This window comes from Natator depressus, chromosome 6, assembly GCF_965152275.1.
Source record: "Natator depressus isolate rNatDep1 chromosome 6, rNatDep2.hap1, whole genome shotgun sequence".
NCBI classification, from domain to species: Eukaryota; Metazoa; Chordata; order Testudines; family Cheloniidae; genus Natator; species Natator depressus.
The window spans coordinates 71,421,908-71,442,010 of record NC_134239.1 but is presented as its reverse complement, the minus strand read 5'-3'; the positions used below and the strand labels follow the sequence as shown (position 1 = coordinate 71,442,010).

At 45.5% G+C, this 20,103-nt stretch overlaps 1 protein-coding gene across 1 annotated transcript; it reads left to right on the top strand.

Annotated features, from left to right (window-relative positions):
- Positions 1-81: 81 nt before the first annotated feature.
- Positions 82-16,461, top strand: ZFYVE19 (zinc finger FYVE-type containing 19). The gene is made up of 12 exons (XM_074955689.1): positions 82-345; positions 749-1,071; positions 2,122-2,243; positions 3,990-4,043; positions 4,569-4,729; positions 5,811-5,956; positions 8,908-9,022; positions 9,751-9,960; positions 10,597-10,676; positions 11,312-11,422; positions 13,712-13,875; positions 16,239-16,461. Exons 2-12 carry the CDS (start codon positions 1,018-1,020, stop codon positions 16,309-16,311), a joined length of 1,290 nt encoding a protein of 429 aa, XP_074811790.1. The 5' UTR covers positions 82-345; positions 749-1,017; the 3' UTR covers positions 16,312-16,461.
- Positions 16,462-20,103: the final 3,642 nt, after the last annotated feature.

The following is a 20,103-nucleotide window of genomic DNA, read 5'->3' as shown; positions in this document are numbered from 1 at the left end:
TCCCGGCAGGCTCTGCGCAGCAGGGGGTATGCGCATTGTCTTGGGACGTGTAGTTTTTTTTATAGTCCTGCGGAAGGGGATCGGACGGGTGGAAGGACTACAACGTCCGTCGCGCTCTGCGTTGCCAGAGCTGTGTTCTTGGCTATCTCGGGTGTTGGTGGGATGTGAGCAGCAAAGTTTCCTAGCCGTAAGCGGCAGCATTAACCCCTTCCGCCCGAGTCGGTGATGCGAAGGGCGGGGGCTCAATAGGTGCAAAGCCCTGTGGCTTGGGAGCCGTGCACTGAGTCGTGTGGGGTTTGCACTGACGCAGCCTCTGCGTCTAGACTCTCGCTGTGATTACTGTTGGTACGCTATGGGTATAGTATTGCAGCTTTCCGGGGCACCTGATTTGGATTGGGAGCTTCTGGGACCTGAGATTTTTGTCATTTTGTGTGTTTGTATGTTGTGGAGCACTTTGTGCTGCCAAAGACATAATAGTTTTATGGCAACGTATGTTAAAACAGGAATTAAATCTCTGCTTTGGAGAGGTGGCATCCTAAGTACGCAAACTTGTACAGTACAAAGACAGTGGATGTTGTTATTGCTAATGGGCTTTGCAGAACAAGGCGAGTTAGACTGGCGGTGATTTGGAGGAGATGGAGAGCACTTGGTGTGTCTTGTCCTTGCTTTGAGCTGTCAGAACATAGTCATGTAAGAGAACAGCAAATTATAATGTTATTTATTGTTAACAATAATGCTTTCATTAAAGGGTTGTCTGTGTAAAAGTTAAGCAAGGATCAGATCCTTTCTCCTCTTCTCTCTGCTGAAAGAATCTGGGACCATCATTTCTACAATCAGGCATGCAGCAAGTAAACTCTGAAATGCCATAATTCATCATCTCCCCCAACACGCTCCTCCCTCTGAAGGAGAAGAATATTCCAGGACAGCTCCATCTGGACAAATAGACAGCTTCAGGGGATAAACGATTTCTTTTTGGTATATCTGTGAGAGAGTGAGCGTGCGTTCTCCATTAGCCCTATGGATAGAAGGTGTTATGGCTGTGCCTCCAAGTTTACCGTCTTCAGGAAAGAGGCAAGTCTCTCTTCAACACTGGATACAAGATCTGGCCCTAAAAAGCCAGTTAGGCAGGCAGCTGAGTGAGTTTCCTCGTGGCAGTGTTTGATCAATGCCATCTGAAACTCCAACAGTTTGAGGCTCCTCATATCAGAAATAGTAACCCCACCTCCCACTCTCTGCTTTACATTCTACAGTTCAAACCTGCTGAGCTTCCTTGGCTCTAAGCCCATGTTTTTATGTGTGTCAGCGTCATTGTTTTCCTTAATTGTATATTAATGACACAGGCACGTTAACGTCTCTGTGTTTAAAACATATAGGAATTGCTATAACACAGCAGTTCTGAAACTGTGGGTTGTTACCCCATTTTAATGGGGTCGCCAGGGCTCGTGTTAGACTTGCTAGGGTTTGGGGCCGAAGACAAAACTCGAGCCCCACCACCCAGGCCCAAAGCCCGACCCTCATCGTCTCGGGTGGCAGGGCTTGGGCTTTGGCTTTGGCTTTAGCCCTGGGTGGTGGGGCTCAGGCTACAGGCCCCTGTCCAGGGCTGAAGCCCTTGGGCTTTGCCTCCCCCAACCCAGGGCGGCGAGGCTCTAGCGGGCTCAGGCTTCAGTGCCCCCTCCTGGAGTCATGTAGTAATGTTTGTTGTCAGAAGGGGGTTGCGGTCCAATGAAGTTTGGGAACCCCTGCTATAACAGTACAGACTTATGGTCCATGTAGTTCAATATTCTCCAGATACTTAAGAAAAAAGAGTGAACCCCCCCACCCTCTTACTATACTAGGGGAAGAGATGGTATTCCTGACTCCAGCAGGTGATCAGCTTGTGTCCGAAAGGCTGATACTCTTACGCTGTTTAGTCTAGCTAGTGTAGCTGCAACTGCTATTCTTATTCATACAAATACTTAATTTTCTTTTTAAACTTACAAATTAGCACATATCATATCTCTGAAGTACTCTTGATGTGGAAGTTGCTCCTGCCTGGTGCACATCCAGAGAGATTCAGTGTATGTTTCACAGAGTTGTTTCAGCCAGCCAATGAAACCCTTGCACTTCCTTGTTTCTTCTCAGTGTGGGTGCAAGAACTGTGGGCGGGCATTCTGCTCAGGCTGCCTTGGGTTCAGCGCCATTGTTCCCCGTTACGGGAATGCTCAGCAGAAGGTGTGCAAGCAGTGTCATGGGGAGCTAACCAGGTAAGGTGGGAGACTTGGGCACAGTCTGTGTGTTTATATACTCTTTTTTTTTTTTTTTTTTTTTTGTTTCAGCCTCTGGTGTCACAATGCAGATTTTGATCCACTTCCCTTTTTATAACTCTACTTTAAACAGCCACATGTATGCTGTCCATAAACTGAAATGCCAAACTAGTCCTTTACTGAGCTGTTACCATGTGGGTTTCAGTTCCAAGTATCCATACAACTGTATAGTACAGGGGTGGGCAAATTTTTGGCCCGAGGGCCACATCTGGGTATGGAAATTGTATGGCGGGCCATGAATGCTCACGAAATTGGGGTTGGGTTGCTGGGGGGGTGAGGGCTCTGGCTGGGCATGTGGGCTCCAGAGTGGGGCCAGAAATGAGGCATTCAGGGAGCTCTGGGCTGGGGCACAGGGTGGGGGTGAGGGTGAGGGCTCTGGCTAGGGCTGTGGGCTCTGGGGTGGGGCTGGGGATGAGGGGTTTGGGGTGAGGAGGGTGCTCCGGGCTGGGACCGAGGAGTTTGGGGAGGGGGATCAGGGCTGGGGCAGGAGGTTGTGGTGCAGAGGGGTGGCTCAGGGGTGTAGGCTGTGGGCGGCACTTACCTCAAGTGGCTCCTGGAAGCAGCGGCATGTCCTCTCTCTGGCTCCTATGCAGAGGCGCGGCCAGGCGGCTCTGCTGCATGCTGCCCTGTCTGTGGGTGCCACTCCTGCAGCTCCCATTGGCCATGGTTCCCAGCCAATGGGAGCTCCAGGGGCAGTGCTTGGGGCGGGGGCAGCATGCAGAGCGGAGCCCCGTGGGTGCGCCTCCACGTAGGAGCTGGAAGGGGGACATGCTGCGGCTTCCGGGAGCCGCATGGAGCAGCTCCCCAGCCTGCTCCCCGGCTGGAGCACCGGAGCGGGGCAAGCCCCAGACCCCGCTCCACAGCAGGAGTTCAAGGGCTGGATTAAAATGGCTGGGGGGCTGGATGCGGCCCGCGGGCCGTAGTTTGCCCACCCCTGGTATAATAGCTGAGCAGCTTGGTGATAAGGTGACTGGAAGTGTTGTCACTAAATCAAAAAACAAACAAAAATAATCCACCTTCACTGTTTCAGAGGCCTAGACGCCATGTATAATCTGAAGATTTAAGGTTTGTGGGATTGATTTGGTTGTAACAGAAAAAATATTCACAGTCTTCCAGCTTTGAAAGCCTCAGATGCACAGGTGCAGGTTGCATAGTTAAGCATACAAATCAGGACATGCAGAGTTAAGATTAGCATATAATCAGGTAACTCAATATGTTGTAATATATAATTATATAATTATTAAATATAATTATAATAATTTGTATTCTGTGACCATTTCTGTAATATATTATCATGTATAATGATTGTATAATACATTTTAAAACATTTATGTTATATAATTTTGTATTTTGAAAGAGATGTAAGGCACATCTCTTTCCCAAGGCTTCCCACTGATTCTGAGCTAGGAGAACCCAGAGCCTTTGTCCCCAGGTCTCTTTCCATTTGCTGTCTCTTTCTAACTGCAGGCTGCTGCAGAGAGTGGTGTCTGTGCTCCTCTTATTGTGGAATACTGATGACACATTTTAAACCAAGTAAATTTTTACTTTTTACGGCAATGATTGCCATAGCCATGTGCATCATAATTTCTCTAGGTTTGAAAGAGAGAGGATGTGCGGTTGTAGCATTATCTGGACATCTGTCTCAGGTCTTCGTTTTACAGTGGGATGTTTGTTTTTGCTTTCCAGAGGAGTGTCTCGGACTAGTACAGCTAGATGGTCTCCACCAGAGAACTACAAAAAGTGAGTTTTGCTAGTTAGTCCAGAACATTTGAATCTTTAGGTGGATATTCTTTTGGTTCTTGGCTTCTCTGTTGAGACTGCCAACAAGAAGGTGGGCTTGTGACATGGACACTTCTCTGCTTGGAACTGGACTGAGAACAGCAGCTCTTTCAGTAAGGTCACCAAACAGCCACCTGATGGTAATGACTTTTGGCTGCTATACAGCAAGGCTGAATTCAAACCTGTGATCTAGAACTGAAAGGTTCCATGTTTCATTACTAATCATCTAGTCTACTTTTTGACCATTTTATATTAGTGCTTCTGTGAGAGGAATGGTTTTCCTTAGTCCTTGGGAGGATCTCTGCTTCCCCAGACCCAAATCCATCCTAGCAAAGTCAGGAGCAGGAATAAAAGAGTTTTCCATATTCTGTCCTATATCATCTTTCCCTAAATAGCCTGTTTGTAGAGGAGCTTGCAGAAGATGCCTTCATAATTCGTGTTCTAAGTGCCTGCTCCAAGTTATGCTTGTTTTTTCCCTCGTCACAGGCGTGTAGCAGCTCTTGAGGCCAAGCAGAACCAGCCGATGGGTCCGCAGAAAGGCCCAGTGAAACCCCGAGACCGGATGGGCTCCAAATATCAGGGGCTGTCAAAGGAGGATCGAGCTATTGCAGAGCGGCTGGAGAGGCTTAAGGAGGAAACGAAGCCCAGTGAGTTTCATAGTACGGTGTAAGCTTCCTGCATCTGAGAAGAGGTTCCGTTGCTGCTTATGAGCTGTACAAATAGCAAGGGTGGACTGCACACTCACAACAGTCGGTGCATTTTAGACTAACCTCCAGACATGGAAATTGGTGGGAGAAAGCTGCCCATGGGAGCCAAGTCCTGCCCATGCTATCAGAGCAGTGGATACCTGGGGCCCATTCCCTGGGCTGCTGCTCTCCAGCGCACACATTTTGCTGCCCTGGACCTCTGCTTTCTCACTGGTTTGCATGGTTCAGTCCTTATCTTGTATGTCTTGACACAGTGAAATAAGCCGCTTGTTTACATCTGTCCTGGGCATGTCCCTGGGCATGGTAATGATAGGAACAAAGTGAAGCAGGGGACTGCACATGGTGCTGTTAGTGTGTGGCCAAACTGTTGTGCAGAGGTCACACATGGGAACGCTTTGACTGAAGTACTGGTTCCCGCCAAGAGCAATGCAGGGCTCCATGGGACTACACTTTGCCCATTCCTGCTTCCAGGAACAAACAAAGGAAAGCTGATTTCAGCAGGCAGTTCTAGGATGCTCGAGTGGGAAACAGCAGCAATGGACTGTCTGGCTCCAAAGTGGGAGGTGGAACATGCGTTTCATTTTCACTCCTCTAGTTAGGTTGGTGCCACAAACTTCATGGCTGGGAGATGTACAGGGGAGGAGGCAGTGGCTAGAATTAAGTGGTGGATGATAGCATTAGACCAGTGCCCTAATCATTTCAAGGTACATGAGTCACACAGTAGCAGAACTCTTGTATGTGGACATAGTAACTGAGTCACATTGCCGTTTTTATTGGGGTCCCATGGAGGAGACACCCTTTTTGGAAGAACACATTACAGCAATCAAGAAAATTTTAAGCAAACCACAGGGGATATTGGTCATGGCTCTGGCCAATTATCCCTGGCTGTGATCAGTGAAGTGAGGGAGGCTTTGCTTAGCTGTCCAGGGCCCCATTCTCGAAAGAAAAATATATTCCAAGACACTAAAACTATAAAAGCCATTTGCTTGCTGTAAACAAACAGAGTTGGTTTGAATTGCAGAGTCCATCCCATCTCAAGCTGAGATAGAATCTAGGCTTGCAGCACTGAAGGGTGACCCCAGCAAACCCATTCCATCCACACAGGAAATGGAAGACCGTCTGGCTGCCCTGCAGGGAAGAGCCCTTCCAACCAAAACTCCCAGACCGGTAAGATCCCCTGGCCCCCTTATATCAGTTCTTGGGTTTCTCTATCTGAGGTCTTCCAGTAGTTGTAGTATCCCAAGAGATTTCAGAGGCATAAGAGGCCCTTCCTCCTGCTTCATCGATTCACGTCCACCTTGCTGCTCCAGAAATATGCTCATTAGCTCCCAGCTTGTAGTATAAGAGTCCATTGTCATGCTCCAGAATTGAACTAAGGGCACGTGTTCTTCAGCTTGATGAGGACTCAGAGATGGTGGGCCATTTGTGGCACTGTCTCACAACTGATTGTTAGTTTAGTTGAGAAAGGAGCTTCCCTCTCTGAGATTCAGGTGAGACTTTAACAGTTAGGCTGTTAGTTGTTTTATGTGGGTGGACCTGGCTTGAGGGGGAGCATTGTCTGGAGGTTAGAACCTGGCACCAGGAGTCAAGAGTCCAGGATTCTAGTCCCAGCTCTGCCATCAGCTTGCTTTGTAACTTGGAGAAGAAATGTGTGGCCTGATTTTCAGAAGTGCTGAGAACACACAACTCCCATCGAAGTCAATGGGATCTGTGGGTGCTCCCCACCTCTGAATATCGAGCTATTAACCTCTCTCTGCTGCAGTTTTTCCATCTATGTAAAAAGGTGATAATACTTGCCTACTTCTGAAGGTTGATATGATGTTCACTCGTGCTTTTAGATTCTTGCTTGAAAGCTGCTATATCAGCTCAAGGCATTCTTATTAAATAATGCAGCAATCAAATGAATGGCAACTTAAAAAAAACAGATTAATAATAACTAATTTGGAGTGATACAGGATGAAATTTCCTCTTGAACTGTGATAAATATGAGACTATACTAGAAGTTCACTTGTCAAAAGAAAACAAACTTTTATGAACTGATCAATGAAGATAAAACATGGCTTCTGTGTAGAGAGATGTCAGACATGCCTTCCAAGAGTGTGGCACAGCATCCCAAACAGTGAATAGAGTGCCAAATATTTAAAACAATATTTACATTGAGACACAGCTGGGTCACGTTTAACCCCAAATTTAGGTGGTGGTGGTTTGTATGTTTTAAAAAAAAAAAAAACTTTTCCAAAACTGAAGTAGGACATTTGCAAAAGTTTCCATATCTTAAAAAAAAAAAAAAAAAAAAAGGGGGGGGCAAAAAAAGCTCCTCTACAATATTGACAGCTCAATGTTGTAGCCTAGTGGTAGGAGACACAAACTTGAAAGTGAAACTGAGCAGGAATTAAAGTGAAACTGGTTAGCATTCATCGCAACTTTCATTGCATACTGAGAGAAATGCAAAATAGATTAACAACGTCAAGTGTTGTTTAAAACATAAATGTGGACGTTTTAAAAAAAAAAACCAACAACTTATTTTTAACTGGACAGGTTCCCCTTAATGATCCATATAAAATGTACTAGACTATAGTGTATTTACATTTTACGGCCAAGATTTTTTTAAAAATTGGTACTAACTTTAGCCTCCTAAGTCCATAACTAGTTGTAAGTGGCCTGATTTTCAAAGCTATCTGTTTATCTTAGGTAATTATATGTCCTCTATCACGGCAGTTTCTTTAATGTATTTATCCTCACAGCACCCCTGGGAGGTAGGGAAGTGTGATTATCTCCATTTTACAGGGGAAACAAAGGCTCAGAGAGATTAAAGGCTTGTCTACACGTAAAACACAAAGGCAGTACAGCTTTTCCACTGCAACACTTCAATGTAGACCAGAGGTGGGCAAACTATGGCCCGTGGGCCACTTCCATCCTGTGGGACTGTCCTGTCCGGCCCCTGAGCTCCCAACTGGGGAGGCTAGCCCCCGGCCACTCCCCCACCGTTCCCCCTCACTCGCAGCCATGCGGCAGCACGGCTTGCGCCCACCCACCTCCCATGCTTTCCAATAAGCCTGTCCTGCTTCTCTGAGTGGCATGGTAAGGGGCGGGGAGGGGGGTGTTGGATAAGGGGCAGGAGGTCCCGGGGGGCAGTCAGGGGACGGGGCGGTTGGATGGAGTGGAGGTTCGGGGGGGAGGGGGCGGTCAGGAGACAGGGAGTGAGGGGGTTGGATAGGGGGCGGGGGTTCTGGGGGGAGGGCAGAGATTGGGGGTGTTGGATGGGGGCGGGGGTCCTGGGGGGGGCAGGGATTGGGGGTGTTGGATAGGGGGTGCGGTTAGCGGCGGGGGGTCCCAGGAGGGGGCGGTCAGGGGACAAGAAGCAGGGCAGGTTGGATTGGCTGGGAGTTCTGAAGGGGGCAGTCAGGGGGCGGGAAGTGGGAGGGATCGGATAGGGGGCCAGGCTGTTTGCAGAGGTAAAGCTTTCCCTACCCGGCCCTCCATACCATTTAGCAACCCTGATGTGGCCCTCAGGCCACAAAGTTTGCCCACCCCTGATGTAGACACTACCTACGCTGACAAGAGGGATTCTCCTTTTGGCAAAGGTAATCCAGCTCCCTGAGAAATGGTAGCTAGGTTGATGGAAGAATTCTTCCATCAGCCTAGCGCTGTCTATACTGGGATTTAGTTGTTGTTTTTTCAATTTAGGGTCCTAGCCACTTTCTCTCCTTTTTCAAAACAATTTCCACTGACTTATATGGTTGCCCAACAATTGTGAAAATTGGTCCATTTATTCTGGTGCCTAAATGTCGGGCGCAGTGTCACAGTAGAATCCGTATCAGAGCTGGGATTAGATCGCATCAGTTCCTGGCTCCCAGTTCTGTGCTTGGATTAGCCGGTTGACTTTAATAGAAGCTGTGCGAGCTCAACATCTCTGCAAATCAGGCCCAACGCATGTCAAGTTGGGCACCCAAAAATGGAGACACCTGGCATTACTGGATGCTTTTGGAAATGTTGGTCCTAATTAGGATAGTCTCATAATAGGTTACACAATTTTTTAGATTTTTCAATTTGTCTCCTTCCATCACCTGTTTAATACTCTCCTACAGCTTTCTCCAATGTGACCTCTCTTTTTCCAGGTGCACCAGCCCCCTGATACCAGAACCCAAGTCCAACAGTCTGATGATCTGTTGACCCAGCTGGCTGAGGAAGTTGCCATTGATGAGAGTTCTAGTCCAGGAGCCCAGCCTCAAGGTATCGTTTATCATTGGCCTCAGACAGTTTTTCTTAAGGACACTACATACACCATGATGTGTGTCCTAATGAGAAGGAAGCAGGTACCTCCCAAACCACCAGGCTTAAGGGTGCCAAGTATCCTGCCTTATCCCTACCTTCCCCTTACCAACACACAATGTTGACCAAGAGCAGAAAACCAGACCTATGTTGATTTGTCATTGTCTCAGCCCGTGTGGTTATGTTTCCCCTTTCAATGGTAATCTTGTTGGATTATTTTTCTCTGGTTTTTTTTATGGTAGCCCAGTCTGGGGAGGAACAATTTTTAGAATTTCCAGTCCTTCCATGTTCTATTAGATGGTTCACATGGTAGTAGTCAAGATCTTGGGACACTAGTCTGGCCAGAGCCATGCCCAACATCCCCTGTGGTTTGCTTAAAACTCTCTTGATTGCTGTAATGTGTTCTTCTCAAAAGGGGGTGTCTTCCATGGGACCCCAATAAAAACTGCACTGTGACTTAGTTACTATGTCCACATACAAGGGTCCTGCTACTGTGTGACTCATGTATCTTGAAACTGATCAGTAATTTTAGCTATGGAAAAGAGAGAGCTGTGCAGTAGAACAGCAGACTTCTCCACAGGATGAGACAAGAGTTCTGTTACTCTTAGCCCATTCTTTTAATGGCATGTGCTATGCCTGGAGGTGGTTGCCATTGTAACACCTACATGCTCTGTCTGGCTGTTTTCCAGCTGTTAATACCCAGACCCTGAATGATCTCAATCGGAGAAGTCAGAGTGGCATCAGCACTGCTGATCTGGACCCAAAACAGCTGGAGGAGGAGAAGAATAAACTTTTGGCAGAGGCTGCTGCTGAGCTGAGGGAGGAGAACACTAGGGAGGAGAAAATCCTAGAAGTTGCAAAGAGACTGGCAGCACTCAGAGGCCAGGACCCCGAGAAAGGTGAGTAATAGGAAGAAACACTAGCTTGTGCTGAAGAAGAACAGGACGTTGTTAGCTTGGTGGTAGCGTTTCTTTGTCTTGTTGGGAGAAGTTGGTGCCTTTACATGAAGATTAACCTCCATTTAGCAATGGGAAGAAGTTACAGCTGGAGGGAATCATGTCTCTACTAGAAATGGACAGTCCCTTCATGACAGGATTTGGAGTCCAGTTGTTAAGCTGTATGGAGTAGTCCAGGATTATGAAACCTAGGGGTTAAGGCCCATGGGTGAAGCTGTGTAGATTAACTCCCTTTGCCCCATACCCAGCCTACAGCTAATTCCAACGTGCCAAGACTTGTTTAATTATGCCCCTTAAAATGCATTTTTTTCCTTCCTCCACCCCCAACTTTTAAAAATTTGAAAGAAAATGTTATCTCCCTTACACACAGACCCATCCCAAAAGGAGATGCCATTGTGTGTTCCCTTCAGTGTACCATCTGCTTTGCAAAAAAACAGTACTGGGTCGAGGGTTGTGATGCAAGATCAAATTCAACTCCCCATGCTGAGCACAGACAGCGTCCCTTGAGATGTGAAATGGCAACAGGTGCTATTCAAGCATAGCTCACTGTAGCCTCATAACCTTCCACTCCTCTTGCAGTTACTCTGGAAGACTATAAGCTCCCTGACAGTGATGAGGAGCTGACAGAGGAAGAAGCCATCCAGCGAGTCCTAAAACAGGTCAGGAACAGCTGTTGGGACTCTGCTTGCTTTCCTTTTAAATAACCCTAGCATTTTTGTTACTTATTCAGTGTGCAATGACCCTGTTGTTTGTCCCTGGGCCAGGGTCTTGCTCTCTCAGATCTTTCACGTCTAAAACTAACTCCTCCTCAAAGTGGTTAGCAGAGCAGTTCTGTAGCCCAGCTGGCTAAGGTTGCAGACTATGTTCTGTCATTGTGTGCATCTGACTTGCCCTTTCTTGGTTCCTTCCTGTGTGGATATGCGACTTCCCTGTCTCAAGAGCCCCATGTATCTCTGGAGTTTGCCACAGAATGTAGGTGCTGCTAGCCGTGGAGTACGCAGGCCCGTGCCAGCCTCTTGTGTTTTTTCCCTTTCATGCACACATTTTCTCTCTCTCTCTTTCCCCTTTCTCTCTTGACTGCTACTCATCTGACGTCCCTGCCCCTAAGCAGGAGATGATACAGTGCAGCTCGCTTTATAAAGGCAGTTCTCCATCCCTGCAGACCTCTTGGCTATAACATTTGGGCATCTCTAGAGAGTTTTGAGATGAAGGGAGGGGAAAGAAGTTTTGCTCCAGGAGAGAGGCTCACATAGGAGTTTGAAGCAAAAGACTTCTTGCTTTTTTTTGTTCCCAGCTCACTCAGGAAGCAGCTCTGGATGAAGCAAGCGGCTTCAACATCCCTGCTGATCAGGCCACCCACCCAGCAACCTCACAGCAGAACACACCCAAGAAAGCAAAGCTAAAGGTCCGTGAGCCAGTCAAACCCTCTTGAAATGACCTGTTCCAGTTCCTGATACAACACAGCTCAGTGTAACGCAAATCTCAGTCCTGCTCTGAGGCTGCCTTATAATGGTATTTACTGTACTGGAAGTTCCCAAAACCAGAGCATGGCAAAGAGCTACCAACCAGCTTTCCCTAGGTTGGCAGGATGAGGAGGTGAATGTCTCAACCGGCTTTTCCAAGGCCAGCCAACACTGACTGTACTTTGCCTCTGCCCCCTGCTGGCAAGCTTTAACAGGGCTCTCTATCTGGAGCATGGCTCCCTGAAAACCAGCTATCTGCAGGACTGAATGGCACCCTCTGCAATCAGAGGACCTGGTTGGCATATAGCCAGCGGGGAAGATACAAGAGAAGGGATTCCTAACCCATCAGTGTAATTACACAGAACATAAACTACAGTCTACTACTAGAGAGCCTGATCCTGCACTGCTGAGGTCAGTGGGAGCTTTTCCACTGGCTCCAATGGGTGTAGGATCAGGCCTGAAGAGAGCAGTAGTAATCAAGTAGCTCTTATAATGTCAGTGGAGGGAATTAGTAAAAGGATGCCATATATTCATGGCTATTCCAGCCTGTAGCATAGCAGCATGCACACGCTCTCTGTTACATGTCAGAAGAATGAAATGAATCTGTGATCTCCATGTAACTGAAGTATCCGTCCTCAGTGGGAAAACATCTTTTAATTACAGAAGTGATCAATATGTCCGTGTTAAAGCTTTGTTACCCTGACCTTTCACGATCATTAGTGTGAATATAATTATATTATTATAAAAACAAACTTACCATTAGAGCTGGGCCAAATTTTTTTGACCAAAAGATTTTGCAGATTTGTCTCATGTGCCAAATGGTTTCAGTTGTAGAAAAAAGAAAAACTCTCAGAAAACTGAAAAGTTTAGTTTTCTGACACTTTCAAAATGAAATGGTTTGACTTTTTTTATTCAAAACAACTTTTTCATTAGAAATTTCCTTTAATTTTATTTTAAAAAATAAAAACCTTAATCCTCTAAATCTAAACCAAAGTTTTTGTTTCAGGTAAAATTAAACATTTAATTCAACTTGAAACAAGATTGTTTTCAACTTTTTGGTTTTGTTAAAATGTTTAAAAGAATTTCACTTTGGATCAACCTGATCCAAATTTTTTTTTTTTAAATTGTAACTGCCACCAAATGGAAAAATCAGTTATTCACCCATCTCTATTTATTGTTTTGCTAGGAAACTGTTTTTGCAATCTTTGAAGAATGTTCTGACACTTTCTCCAAATAGATATGTGGCTTCCGGAGTGCTAAGGTTCTCCCTATGGCTGCTTTGCACCATAAAAGAGTCAAGGCAAGTGAGGTAATGTCTTTTGTCAAACCAACTTCTGTTGGTGAAAGAGAGAAGCTTTCAAGGTCTGCAGAGCTCCTCTTCAGGGCTCTCTCATCAACAGAAGTTGGTCCAATAAAAGATATTACCTCATCCACCTTGTCTCTCTCATATCCTGGGAACAACATGGGAACAACAACACTGTTATCAGCGCAAGGGCAGTATAAATCTAAGGAGACCAATGGTCTCGTAGTTAAGGCATTGCACTTCGGAAATTTTGAGTTCCATTCTGAGCGCTACCACAGAATTTCTCTGTGACCCTGGGCAAGTCACAGAGCCTCTCTCTGTCTTGATTCCCCATCTACAAAGTGGAGAGAGAGTAATACTTCCTTTCCCCCACCCCTTGTCTGTCTGGGCTGTTTAGATTGTAAGCTCTTTGCAGCAGGGATTGTCTCTTCTTGCCTGAACAGTGCCTTGCCCAGTGAGATCCTGGCTGAGGCCTCTAAGTATTGCCATTTGCCACAACAAAGATAATAACTGTAGGTGGATGATGTTGGTGACATCAAAGAAGTAGGAGAAGTTATCTGCCTATCAGGAAGATAAAAGCATATGCAATCTGGGTGGGAGCATTTATTTTTTTAGTTAGAGAATTAGGTAAATGCATGTGAAAACAAGTGCTTGGACTCCAGGCAAGCTTGCTGTGCAGAGTTTGGTGTCTGCAAAGGTTGGACACCCTTGATGTAAAGACACTGAAGTAGTATATATGTAATTGTGACCAGCATATATTAGAATGTAAGTGCTGTATGTCTCTGTTCTGGACAGAATCACAATGTAAAAATCCTCCCCAGTTGCTGTCCCAGGTGAGACCATCCTCACCCAGCATAGTTGTCTAATTCTCCTAAATTATCCTAATCTGACCCCTGATTTTTATTTATCTGATTTATTCCGGTATTAGATCCAAGCTCCAACTGCCACAGCTAGTGCTAAGAAACCCAGCCCAATTGCTAAGGCAGAAGACAGTGATGATGAGGAGTTACCATGGTGTTGTATCTGCAACGAAAATGCCACATTGCGCTGCCATGACTGTGATGATGATCTCTACTGTCAGCGATGCTTCCGGTAACGGCAATAACGCCTTTAGGCAAGAGATACCCATCAAGATGAAACCTAGTTCTCCATGCCAAGTTAGAATAACAGAAGTGTAAGATTAGAAGGGACCTCGAGAGGTCATCTAGTCCAGTCCCCTGCATTCATGGCAGGACTAAGTATTATCTAGACCATCCCTGACAGGTGTTTGTCTAACCTGCTCTTAAAACTCCAATGACTGAGATTCCACAACCTCCCTAGGCAATTTATTTCAGTGCTTACCCACCCTGACAGTTAATTTTACCTCATGTCCAACCTAAACTGCCCTTGCTGCAATTTAAGGCTCATTGCTGCTTGTCCTATCCTCAGAGGTTAAGGAGAACAATTTTTCTCCCTCCTCCTTGTAACAACCTTTTATGTTGCATGGTTTAGTGTGTGTTTCTTCCACTAAATGGAAGAGCCCCTAAGAGAAGGAGAAATTTGAGAAGTTCAAGAGTCAGATGGTTATCTCGGCCTTTCAGGATATAGTTTTATAGCACGATTAGCTAAACTAGCTAGCATGGAAGTACAAGCACTATCCTCATGCTTCAGGGCATAAACTGGGATCAGGAAAAAATGTTCTTTTTGTACTATAGTATTGTGTGCTCTAGGTGTATCATGGTGAGGATGTTATGCCTTTTTCTGAAGCATGTTACACTAGCCACTGCTGAAGGCAAGATGCGCGAGACCATTGTTCAGGTTTAGCAATTCCTGTGGTTTGTTAAGGATATTGAAGGATCGGTCAGAACAGATTGTCACTGGCAGAGAGATCAGCTAGGAGGAAAGTGTGGGATCTACAAGGATAGAACCATGGCCTTAGACCATGTGAAATTTCCGTTTTTGTTTTTTTTTTTAATCTGGTGGTTCCTGAAGCACTTGAAATTGGAGAGTCTCTACATGTTATGTACCAAAAGCTGCTAACTCTCAGTCGAGCAATGCAATAATTGCAACTTTTAACTTTTAAACACCTAAGGCAGGGGTGGCCAACCTGAGCCTGAGAAGGAGCCAGAATTTACCAATGTATATTGCCAAAGAGCCACAGTAATAAGTCAGCGCCCGCCCACCATCAGCTCCACCCCCCACTCCCAGCACCTCCCACCCACCGGCGGCCCCACTGATCAGTGCCTCCCCCTCTCTCCCTGCACCTCCCGATCAGCTGTTTCGTGGTGTGCAGGAGGCTCTGGGGGGGATGGGGGAGGAGCAAGGTCATAGCAGGCTCAGGAGAGGGGCGGTAAGGGATGGAGTGGGGGCAGGGCCTGTGGCAGAGCCAGGGTTGAGCAGTGAGCCCCCTCTGGCACACAGGAAAGTTGGCACCTGTAGCTCCAGCCCCGGAGTCGGTGCCTATACAAGGAGCCACATATTAACTTCTGAAGAGCTGCAGGTGGCTCCGGAGCCACAGGTTGGCCACCCCTGACCTAAGGGTTTTGCATTCTGGCAGCATGTTATAAATCTCTGGTTTAAGAAGCTATTTTCCTTCAGTGCAAGACTGTTCTGTCTGGGCTTCTAATTTATTTTCATCATTATTTCTCTTTCTAAAGCACTGGAGTTGCTTGATTTCCAAGGGTAGTGTTGAATGGACAGTGACTAACTTGAAGTGTGAAACAGAAACCAGATGGTAGACTGAGATGATCTCTGATGTTCATTCTGTCATTTCATGGCCTGTTGGTGGTTCTGCAGAGACCAGTGCAATGGAGGGGGCGGTGAGAGAATATATTAAAATAATAAGGACATGCCTAACTGATAATGCTAAATAAGTTTAAGGAAAAACACATCAGCCAGATAATGGAGCTGTAAGAGGCAGAGATGAGAAAAGCAGCAGAATGGCAGGGTATTAAATTAAATCAGCTGTACGCTGAAGATCAGGGTTTGTGTCTTCAGTGAATAAATAATCCTACCTGCCTGAAAATGAGCAGAAATTAATTGAGCAGGGATTTTGCCCTCTGCATTTCATTTGCAGTGCCATATGCAACAGATTATAATCACAGCTCTTATTGCATGTCTCTTACCCACTGTCCTGAGAATGTATCACTAATTACATGAACATTTCAGAGAGACCCTTTGTCATTTCTCTCTCCAGAAGTCAGAGGACAGAATGAAGTTTTCTGAATTAGCAGGCAGTCTTCCTCTCCATAAAGAACTTTCCAGGGCGATGTTAAAAAAAAACCCTCAGCTGTCAGTCTTGATACAGCCAATGGTGGCCCAAGGGAGAACTCCTCAGTTAGTCAAATGTGTCAGTGGGGATTGTCTTTTGGTTGCATTAGTTGGATGAGGCTCTGTGCAGCTGCTACTGCTGGGAAGGCCAGTCTGCACAACCTACCATCGCTAAACGCCATCTTCAATTCTTGTTTGCCTTTCAGGGAAGGCCATGATGAGGTTGACCGGAAGGAGCACCGCACATCTAGCTATCGTCCTCCTCGTAAGCAGAAATGAGTCCATGAGCTGTGGAAAGGGAAGAAGATGGAAAATGGAGATACAGAGGGAGTTGTCAAGATGGGAAGAGTTCAGGCAGACATGCATTGCTACCAAAACAGAGGACCTCTTGAACAATTCGAGGACCCTCTGTAATTCCAAAGAAGCTTGGCGAAAATGTGACTCCCCTCCCCAAACATAGCCAGGGAAATATGGCTGGGAGTGAAGTATACGTGCTACATACATGAGAGTTTAAACCAGTGGAACATTATAAAATGGATGAATTGGTATAAATGTAAATAGCATGAGTTTAAACCAGGGGGCATTTGGATGATGGTAAAGCCAGGGAAAGAGCATGAATTTAAGCCACTGTGAGGCTGCGTGATGAATAATTTCCTGCTTTTGCTAATAATTTACACATTTTGTTCAAAAAAGATGACAAGGCAAGTTAAATTAAGAAAAGATAAAATTCTTCATGGCTTGATCAGATATGTGATAAGAATCTCTGAAGTGTAATAAAGGAATGTGTGTAGGGAAATCTCTTGAGAATTTTCAGAAATTGTCTTACAGGGTGTCATCCTGCAGTCATGCCCTATGACCTCAGTTCTAATGCCAGATGGATCAAAAAATGCAATGAAAGGCCTTGCTGTTTTTTGACATACTCTGCCTCAATTTGAGAGGCCGTGAGCTGACCTAAAACTGTAGTGTAGCATTTCTGGGGGCTTGCTAAACAGCAGCTGTGTTCCACCACAGTATCGGCTGCATTTTATTGGTGGATGATGTCATTCCTGTATCTGAAAAGCATTCTGGATGAAAGGTGCTTTGTAAATGTAAAATACTAATAATGAGCTGAATTCTGTTGTCAAATAGGTGTGTGAGAATTCTGTTGAAGTCAATGGGAGTTACACACATTTGTCTGAGAGCAGAATTTGGCCTGATACAATTATTAGAATCTCTGGTAGACTAAAGATACCACCCCCTGCAATCTCCACTACCCCCACATATTTCTGTTCCGATGAATGAATACATTAAATGGAGCTCTATTCCTGCCCATCTCTGGTGCCTGTTCTTGTGCACGTCACAGATCCCTAAGACCAAAGTTGTTGGTCATGCACTGACCTGGCAAAATTCACTCTCTCTCTAATATGGTTCTGAGTAAGCCATCAGTGGCTGAGGTTCTGTTTATATTAACAGGGGCAGGGCCTAACTCCTTAGTACAGAGCTTTGGGATAGCTGAATAGGAAAGGTACTGGATTATTATGATGTAATGCTGACAAAAAGCCCAGCACTCACAAGATGATAATAATAGACAGTTCCTGGTCTGAGGAGGTTACAGTCTAAAAGATGAAACCAAGATTGATGTCTGGGTTTTACTGTGTAGGAGTGAGAGCCATTTCATAATTATTGGACTGGAATGATTACTCAGATACCTAACCACCCACACTTACAGAAAGTGACTGCCTTGTTCCCTTTGTGGCTCAGTATTTTCAGGGGGAGAGGGGAGTAACTGCTGTTCAAATGTCTGCTGTCTGTTTGATTTTTAAGAGGCTTCTCTGTGTAGTATTTGTCCAGACTGCTCCAGCAGTAGGTCTTAAGCCTGACTCCCCTCCAGACCTTCAGACTATATGCATTCAATTCTTTGCTTCACAGCTACTTCTCTTAAACACCTCACCCTGACCTGTGGGTTATTTACGCCTAGGTGAGTCTCAGCACCGTCCTATTGAACTTCCTGGCTTTCTCAGCCACAGTTGAACTTGTAGCTATTTATACAGTCAGCCAGGGTGGCCCTGTGAGCTCTGCCAAGTGAGCCTCATGAGGAAAGCAAGTGGTAGGTTACAGCTTGAGCCAGCCTGTTGGCTTGCCCAGCTTTCCAAACTGGTTTCTGTGGGCTGATCCTGTTGAACTCAGAAAGGCATGTCCTGGAACTGATGTTTAATACCTAGTCACGTATGGGAGTGTCTCTTTATTTGCTTTGGTCACACAGACTGACCCTCGCCTCTCCACAGAAAACGAACTTTTGTGGATGCTGAACCCTCTGCTTGCGATAATGGGCCTTTTCTGTGCAACCCTCCCCTTGAAATGCATTAGACTCCATCACTAGCTTATCAACTTCTGTAGTGTGGGGAAAGAGGGCGGTCTGCAGCGGGGTAGACAGACTAACCTTTTTGGTTGTCCCTTTGGGAAAGACAAATACTGTGAAACTTATTTAAGCATGCTTTAAAAAAGAGTCATATGGCTAAAGCCCTGAACATCTTTCCATTATCTTCAATGAACTGGTGTGGTATTATCCTTGTCCAGTGCTTTGAAAATACACTGGTAGGTGTTTAGATTAACTCAACAAAAGCCATGAAATCCTGAGTAACAGCTGTGCAAATGAAGGGAGAGCACTGTATCTGCAGAAGAAACAAAATTGGTCTTGTGCCCTTTTTTGCTTCTTTCTGAGGGATAGAAAGGGCCTGAAAGGGTTTTCTGCCCACAAAATGTTGATTTTTCTTCATTTGAAATATCAGATCTTGCCTTTTTTTGCTGGAGAATTGAGAGTAGTTATGACATCAGAAGAGTTAAAAACGAATATTTGAGAGGGGAGCTCAGAGGTGTTATTAGGAGCATGATTTAGGGGGAAATCTTTATTTCATGCACATGGGTCAAGATACTCAATTGTAATTTGTAAAACCTAGATAAATACAATAAAACACAGCTGGAAACATTCTTATCAAAAGAGGGGGTGTTTTTAAACAAACATTCCCATGCAATACTTGCAACTCACTCCTGGCAGGTTTGTGCTAGTGCCTGAGAACCAGGATAATAAAAGTAACTAGAAACTGATTGTAAACAACAGCAAAATTGGCTAGTCTATTTTCATGGCCTAGGCCAAAATAAATCCAATCAATAAATAACATACTGTATTTAGATTTTAAGAATTCTTTCCATTGAAAAAAAGACTTGCAATTTTATAAGGTTTTTTTTTAAATATGATTTTTTAACTTTAACAGATCCTCTTAATTTCCCCTCTCTCTTGTATTGATCTGAGAAATCAGAATGGATTTTTGGAGCAGTTCCTGGCTGATAGGCAAATATATTTTGAGACAAAATTTTAACATTACTTACCTAAGTTCCTGAGTTTTTCCAAGACCCATATTCATGCTAGGGCTTGCCCTGAATTGTTGCTGTGTTGTGTGGGGTTTCATTTAGAGTTTAGGTCTCCAGCACTACCATGTTTGGGGCTGGTACACCAGCACTGCAGCATGGAGGGCTTGACTGCTCCTCCCCACTTGGACTGTGTCTGCTGAGGAGAGCATGTGAAGGTGGAACGGGTTATTTTTAAAAATGCCTTGCAGTGCCTGTTTTTAACAATCCCTGACACAGGGCATGGCCCCAGTCCCTCCATGGCTCCTAGAGTAAAGGCAGGGTGGGGGGTGAGTCCAGCCATAAGGATAACATCCAGGATGGTGCAAGGGGAGAGACATTTCAGCTTCTTCATGTTCTCCCTAGTCAAATATGGTTCAACAAGCAGAACCCATTGGGCCAGCAGAATACAAGCGAAGGCTTGCACAAGTGCACATCTCTGTTCCCATGGCAGCTACGTGAACCTCTGGGGAATGTCATAACTCTAGTTCAGTCCGCCCAGCTCATTGCCGATCCCTTGTGAAAACTGGATCTTCCACCTTCACCTCAGTTTGATCCTTTTGCTACATTTGACTAAGGTCCTGGCCTGGCAGAGACCAGACTATCTTGTAAAACAGGTGTTGGGCAAGAAAGATCATAATTTGTTTTGTCAGGTAAACTGCCAACATTTTTATCAGCTCTCAGTGG